Source organism: Carcharhinus amblyrhynchos, chromosome 2, assembly GCF_965287045.1.
Source record: "Carcharhinus amblyrhynchos chromosome 2, sCarAmb.v2.hapA, whole genome shotgun sequence".
Taxonomy (NCBI): Eukaryota; Metazoa; Chordata; class Chondrichthyes; order Carcharhiniformes; family Carcharhinidae; genus Carcharhinus; species Carcharhinus amblyrhynchos.
Genome location: NC_137325.1, coordinates 50,805,421 through 50,813,670, shown reverse-complemented (window position 1 = coordinate 50,813,670; position 8,250 = coordinate 50,805,421). Strand labels below are relative to the sequence as shown.

General features: G+C 36.2%; 1 protein-coding gene across 2 annotated transcripts in view; it reads right to left on the bottom strand.

Moving 5' to 3' along the window:
* Window positions 1-650: 650 nt before the first annotated feature.
* The window catches only part of kdsr (3-ketodihydrosphingosine reductase), a 42,418-nt gene continuing 34,818 nt past the window's right edge, over window positions 651-8,250 (bottom strand). For both annotated transcript variants that reach the window (XM_080205401.1, XM_080205410.1), the window contains one exon: window positions 651-7,986. In XM_080205401.1, the coding sequence (XP_080061527.1) occupies window positions 7,856-7,986 (131 nt within the window). In that variant the 3' untranslated portion in view covers window positions 651-7,855. The remainder of the gene's footprint in view (window positions 7,987-8,250) is intronic.

Below are 8,250 nucleotides of genomic sequence, written 5' to 3'. Positions count from 1 at the left end.
ATTTCAAACTCCAATCCACGATTCTCCAGTTTGGCTCTCCTCAAATTTGTGCTTCCTGGCTTCTTCTTAAGATTTCACACTAGTTTTAGTTAGGCAGGGCTTACTTTGCTTTGGGTCTACCATTATTTTATCTTTAAAATACAAAAATGAAGCATTGGTAACCTACAAAATTTACTGCAAATACAATGTTAAAAAATGAGGAATGCTCAAAAATGTAAAAAAACTGCTCAGGTATAATTATGGAATTATCCCACACCAGGAAAGAAAGAGATAACTTGTACGAAAGAAAAAAGTGAGCGCAAACATATACCAAAGAAAGATTTATTGCCAGAATTGTCCACTGGGGAATACCCATAATTAAAGATCACATAGCTGGAAGAGGTAACTTAAATTGCTGCTGCTGAATTAGAATCAATTGTATACATTCAGACATCAGTAAAACCATGTGAAAAGTTTAGTTGGAGTGAGACAAGAATAGGGCAACAAGCAGCATGAAACATTTTAATATTTTCTCCATCAATTTCATAAATAATAAAATTTCACTCAAATCAATGTAGAAAATTCTGTCACAATTCTTAAGTTTAAAAGACTGTTTTGGAATTTTCATTTCAAATTTAAGGCCAGGTGAAGGAGTCGTCGTATAACATTTCTGACAGCAAGATGGGGTGTTTTGGTTGTAAAAGATTAAAGAGATGCTTAGTTTGTTTTACAGGGTAAAAGGTGTGATGTATGGCAGTATTAACAGAGACAATGAGCCCCCACAGAAAAGCACTGAGAAACAGCTGTGCTTTAAACTGTCAATTTAATTCCCAGCTGAAAACCATCTCAAGAATAATAAAACAGCAATCCTATCTAGAGTCCAAGGCCTAGGGTGAGTCAGATTGTAAAGATCAGATACAGGCCTTCCTAGAATATCAGTGTTTGGAGTCCCCTTGGATCCAAAAGAATGGGAGCAGATAGAAGACCACAAGGACGCCATGGTTCACTGCATTGGAATGCATGTGGAAGCTCACACTCAGATTGAAAATACCAAATTTTGAATTAAAATGAGGCTGGAAAAACTATCTAGCTTGGGCTAGAGGAATAACTCAAAACTGTGGAAGACAATACAAGCAAGTTACTAGACTGAAAAAAAATGAATATAAACCTTATGATACTGGATTGATTCTGGGAAAATTGAAAACATGCAATGGACATCATGAAGTGTGTTTTCTCAATTGGGCTAAAAACAAGGAGCTGTTTTGTTCTGCGATAAAATAGAAGTTTCCTATTAAAATAGTGTTTAGATAATAGTGTTTGTAGCCCACTGCTACAGTAAACATCTTAAAATGAGAAATCTGGCATGACATTTTTTCAGCTATTAACTGAAAGTGCACATTCTTTTTAGCAGTTGTTTTCAATCTCAGCAGGGAACAAGGTGGATCTTGTAAACCTAATGCCCAAGAAAGTCTGCTGAAAATGGCATGGTGAATGATACATGCAAATCACCAATGTGAAAATCAGTCATCAATTTGGTGGGGAAGATTCACCCCATGAATTGCAAATTGCTACAAGTTGCCAGTCTATTTGTGCCATTAGCTTCACAAAATAGCAACTTGCGCACAACTTCATGATTTTCATGAAGCTGCTGCAATTACACTTTACTTTCCCATTAATTTTTAAAATTATTTTGAGGGATGTGGGATTCTGCAGGCTATGCAAGCATTCACTGCCCATCCTTCTTGTCAAAGTTAACTATTAATATTGCCAGCACTGCATTAACAGGATAATTATTAATGGCTGTCAATCTTTCTTACTCACTGAATTAAAGCAACGGAGAGTTAATTCTTCAGGATACAAATTACTGCTTTTTTTTCTTCTTACTTTCCCTTCTTTCTTCCCCTCCACACCATTTTGACATTGAATTCGTCATCCTCTTCAGTTGGTTGACTACTCACTTGTTTAATTTCACTGGTTAAGCAGATACACTCAAGGTTCTAGATGTCCCATTGCCAACATTATCTTATACTTGCATCAATTTTGTAGACAATAGTTTTTAACCTCAACATGCAAGAGCTAGACAGGGCATACTACAAGATGCCCCACTCCAGAAAATTCTCCAGCAAAGTTTTGTCAATGGTTCCTTTATTTTTTTGTTTTACGAGAGTTGATTTTATCTCCTATGCACTGAGCCAATGGTTTATCACTCAGGTCTATGGTCAATTCTGTTACTTTTTAAAACTAGGTATTGGATGATGCAAATTAAGTGACAAATGCAAACTGTGGTTCCTCGTATGCATCAGCCTATAGTAAAAAAAAAATTAATTGGAAATCTCACTCAAAACCCCACAGGATAGCTGGTGTGAAAGGCATTGGGTCCAGAATAAAATTGGACATTTACTCTGCATGTGCCATATTTGACTGAGTATTTTATGCTATTGACTGCCTAGAAGTTCCATTCTATCGCAAACTTGTATATTGATTCTGATTTAGAAGTGAATGAATATCAGATAGTCATTCTCTTCATTGGCCACATATCTTCTAAGGGACTTGACATGAGAATTAACTAATGACTCAGCTACTTCAGCCCAGCGCACTCTGTAGGGAGTCAGGCTTTGTGAAGTGCAAACCATTGGGCAATTCCCACACTAATCAAATTGAAGCAGCTTCATTTAGTGCAGAGTCCAAACAGGGAAGTGTCAGAATATTTAATTCAATATAAAATCCGTAAAAGTGAAGGATAGAAAAATGGGATTAGGGATACAATAAAAACTTTTAAATTGTCAAAAATAATTAAAATCTGAAGAAATGAGATGCCACATATGTAAAATTTAATTTTCAGTACCAGATAACTTGTTTGGCAATTAAAAAAACTCATCACGCTATTAAAGATATACTTACATTAGAATTGCCAAACTTGTTCTGACATTTTAGTGACAATCAGGTTAAGTACATAAATTATGCGGAATGGCAGAGTTTATGACAAGTCACTCATCAAGAAACCAAAATAACATGCGACTACAGGAAGCCAAATTCTGACTTAAATCGCAGTTAACGGTGTGACAAGATGAAGGATAAGGTGGTGGTAATCATTCCTATTGCACAGAAAAACAGCAAATATACATTTAAAATAATAAAAAGCCATTTTAGAAATTAAATTTTTAGCCAAATCCAGAAGTATTTCTTGCAAAACAAATTACTTGTTTGATAAATAAGATTTAATAAAAGGCATGTGCAACAATCAGAAACAGAATTAGATCAGATTGTGCATGTGAAGAAAAGCATTGGCATAAACTTAATAAATGAATTGGCTGGTTTCTGTCTGTAGTCAGTATTTCTCTAGAAATTCCAATAATTTTAAGACTACTGCCCTTTGTGGAATGCCAAGCTCATGCAGCTGACAGACAGGAGTTACCAACTGCAAACTTTATCCAATTATAGTTTATTCCTTGAAAATATATGGCCTAGAGGGGAAGATATCTTCCATCGCTCAAAAATCAGGCTTGCCGAATACCGAAAACTACTCTTGGCCCAACTTTGGATCAATTAGCTAAGCAGCTCTCAATTAAATATCAATAGTTGTCATCTAAGGAATGACTACAGCAAGCCAATTGAACAAGAAAATTGCACAAAAAGGGGTACATCCCATTACTATCTAAATAAGGTCATTTTAAGAGGTTTCAATGAATACAGCATTCGTATTTAAAATGGAAGTATATACATATTTCAAAAATCTCAGCCCCAGGTGAAATGGTGGAATCAGAAAATTATCCAGACCACTAGACATGGAATTAGACAAACCTATCAAGTTGTGTGCTCCATCAAAAAAAAAGTAAAACAAAATCATTATTCCAGAAAATATACTTGCAGTAGAAGAAATAAAATATTTACCACCTGTTGTTATCAAAAAGATAACTTTAAAAACAAAATATTTTCAAGCAAAGTATTGAAAGTATTTGGCTTGATTCTAATAATATTGAGTGGACTCACTGAGGGTTTCTAATGGATCCACATCCCATTAGATTTTGTCACTATTTTCTTCAGCTGTAGCTAAGTACATGCTCATGTGCTTGATTATGGATTATGAGCAATATTAGCCAACAATGCACAGTTAACAGGAAGTCAAATTCCAAAGGTGGCAGACATATAACAGAATAGTCGCGTTAATTTAAAATGTCTAGTGATTTTTTTCCCTTTTCTTAAAAAGAGGTAGGAGACAAGGCAGCACAGTATATAGAACAGGCATGTTGCAGGAATATTACACCAACAGAAAAGTTACATACCTTGTGTTCTCTTTTGCTTGATATCTCTAAAGAAAAATACAGCATCTAAATAAGTAGCAACCTTCCATATTATTTTCCGTTTTTAACCTCCTTCCCTTATAAATCCTGGAGCTAATTCATGCTCTAAGTAGATAGGTAGTGAAAAATAGGATGGTAAAGCGAATTATTACGTGGTGCTACAACAAAAAGAATGTAACTGTTGGTACAATTAAGCTATTACTTCAGTATCATAGTGCTAGAAAGAACATCCGTAAAACAAAGAAGTTTTGTTTTACTACAAGATACAGTCCACTAATATTGAACATTATGGTTCTGCTGCCCAAACTCCTATTCATCACTTTAAAAACAAATACACCTCACCAATTGTCAGATAAAGTTAAAAGCTAAAAGTAACTGGACTTCACTACAGAAATTCAAGTTGTATTGTGGAACAGCAGTATTGCAACATGTGGAGCCTCTACAAATAATCAACATTCTTCTGGAGCTCTGTCCTAATGTCCCTTACATAAAGGAAAACTGTGCTGATTCTTTTTAAATTAAGGAACAGAAGTAACATGTCACTTTCAACCAGATCAGAAACTACAGAATTTTGATCACCTCAGGGACTGCCCCGTGATCACTTGAACTCCAATGTGAAAACATGCATCAGGTCACGAAAGGCATCATATAGATTCAAGTCCTTTCATTTATGTTTGTTATGATCCAAGAACCCAGATCATACCTGTGGATGTAATGTACCATAAATTTATGCCCACACTGTCTAAATTGGAAAAAGGTTAATTGTAAAGTGGCACAGATCAAATTAAACTAAACTCAATATTCAAATAAATATGGCTACATCCTGTAGCTTTTTAAAAAAATTCTGAAAATTCCAAGTTACATCTTTTCTTTGATAATCATTTTATGGTGTGTCTTCAACGTCACCAAGTCACAAGGTTGTGGGTTCCCACTGTAATGACTTGCATACAAATCTAGGCTGACAAGTGCAGTATACTGTTTTGTTGAGGAGCCAATGTTCCATGAATCCCCTCCAGTAGATGCAAAATGTCTGATAGCATCATTTAAAGAGCAAGGTAGCTGTCCCTGGAATCCTGGCCATTATTCATCCCCCAGTGTTCGCTCAAAGTCAAGCAACTAACTTACTTCACGTGCATGGCTGCACAAAACAAAAAGAGGCTGCACATTTAAACAAATCACACAAAGAGAGTATGTTGCCCTCAACCAACATTGTTAACAGACAACCTGGTTATTTATCTCAATTTTGTTTGTGAGACCTTGCTATGCACAAATTGTCTGCTGCATTTCCCTACAACAGTGACTATACTTTAAAAGTACCTAATATGGGCAAAATACTGCAGATCTGGAAATCCAAAATAAAAAACAGATAATGCTGGATAAGCTCAGCAGGTCCAGCAGCATCTTTGGAAAGAGAATCAGAGTTAACGTTGAGTCCTTGTAATTGCTACATAACTAATGAGGGGTAAAAATGTAAGGGATTAATTATATAGTTGGAAAGGTGGACGTCAGGCAGAACAGTAGGACAGGGATATTTTGGAGCAAAGGAGAGACAGACAGACAAAGGTGTTGTAGATATACAAAGAGGTGGGTTAATGGTGCCAGTGAGAACTGAACAATACTAATAATTGCAAATTAAGATGGCAGAATGCATTAATAGGAGAACAAAGGTCAGTGCTCAGTGGCAGCAAAACACAACAGAGAAAATGGATAAAAAAAGGAGGGTCAAGATGGAGGGGAAGTTCAGAGTTTAAAGTTGTTGAGGTCAATGTTGAGTCCAGAAAACTGTAAACACACACACACACACAGATGAGTTGTTCTTCCAGTTTGCATTGGACATCATTGGAGCATTGCAGCAGGCCTAGAACAAACATCTGAGCATGAGAACAAGATGCTAAGTTGAAAGAGCAAGCGACTTGATGGTTGTGGTCATGTTTGCGGACAAAGCAAAGATGTTCCACAAAACAGTCACCCAGTTTTGTCTCCCACACAGATAAGACCACATTGGGAGCAGCAAACGCATCTCCTTAAACTTGGTCCACTAAGTGAAATGCTGCTCCACCTAGAATAAGTGCTTGGATTATTGGGACAATGAGGAGGAAGGTGGTAAAGGGATAACAAAAGGCCCCAACAAACCCTACCCCCCTCCCCACATAGCCACCAGCCCCCCTTGTTATTCAGTGTTGCTCCCACTGAGACCCGACCTTTGTTATCTTACCACTGTGCCACGATTAGCACTCTTCAGTTAATGGCACCATTAACACATCCCTTTGCCAATCTCTTCTTTGCTCCGATATATCCTGTCCTTCTATTCTGCCCCATCCACCTCTCCAACTGTTTAATTCATTACATTTATACTCAGTTTATTCCGTAGAATGGTCATATAGACTTGAAACGTTTCCTGTTTCTCGCCCTACTGATGCTGCCAGATTGCTCAATTTATCCAGCATGTTCTTTTTTCACTTAAACACAAAAGTAATTAAGTATTACTTAACATTCAATTACCCAAAAAAAGGGCTTTGGGATGTCCAAAGATTGAGAAATGTGCTTTGTAAATACAAGTTCTTTCAATGCATAAATTACAGCATTACCTATTTCTACAATCAGTTGTTAATCCACAAAAAAACTTCTCTAGAAACAGATTATAGATTTATACAGAAAAAAACTGCAAAGTGGGATTATTAGATTATGAAATTGCAGAAATCATTGGTCAATATGTAAATGCAAGTAAGTCTAAAAAATTATTCAATGATACATCATGGTATAGTTTAGCTACTTTGGAGGAACAGTAACTGCAATATAAAGTATTTTATTCAATGTTTATGTACCTCAATTTAAAGATTACTCAGAATTTTAACTGCAAATTTGAATGAATTGACATTGAAAGGTTTCCTGGCTAGTGCAAAAGGGTCATGAACCTAGTGAAGACTTTTAAAAAATGTGTTTTGATGAATGTATTCAGCAAGTACAATATTGGGGTCACACTTGAATGGTTAGCAACTATCCTACACAACATTTGGTCAACCTTTGTACACAAGCACATGCCCTTTAGGGCTTTAAAACATACAAGAGGACTCTTAAATGATGGCACAGCCAATCAAAGCTAGATAAACAAGTTACAAGACTCAAATAGGTTAAAATAACATTTCCTTTGTCCATTGTGATGAAACACCAAAAGCAAACAGGTGGACATAAACCAAATTAAGCAGAATTCTCTAATTTAATTTGTGTTAGAGGGGGGAAAAAGTCGACCAATTACAAAAATAGTGTCAGCACATTACATTTAAAAAAAATAGATGCTTTTATGATTTGTTGCCTTTCACATGCACTCCTGCCAATCAGGTTACAAATTCCATTGCAATTTCCATTCAAGGCATCTGCGTCTTACTGCTAATATACCATCAACTCCCATTTTGTAGTCTTTTCTTTGTCACCAGTTGGCCACCCCCACTCCAACCCAAAAGGATGACCTGATACCGCAGGGTCAAGGATTGGCGGGGCAAGGAATAAAGTAATTATTCACAAAAACATATTCCTCAAACATTCATCTTTCAAAGTCTGATCCTCAGTCTCCAAAGTCAAGCTGAGGTTAATCCTTCTTTTCCAAGCCTATATATTTTCCTTGCTGCATCATACAGCGGCGTACAATGCTGTCGAAGCTTCCCAAGTAAAACAGAGCAATTGTGCGGAAAAGGCCCATGGTAACAATCTAGAAAAAAAATACATCCATCGTTAAGTCAATGCTCAAAGAAAGATGGTTAGTTAATATTTTGCAAGGCAATATGTAAAAAGAGATCAATTTCTTCCCCTCAAAAGTAATATTGGCTGCAGTAATATTACCCAGAATAATCTGCAGAGTTACGTATGTATTATTTGAAAAGCTTTCACTTCCCAGGAAGATTCTTAATCCAAACATTTAAAAAAAACAATTCAAACTGGAGGGTAAAAAGTGTCAAAGTGGCACATTACCAAG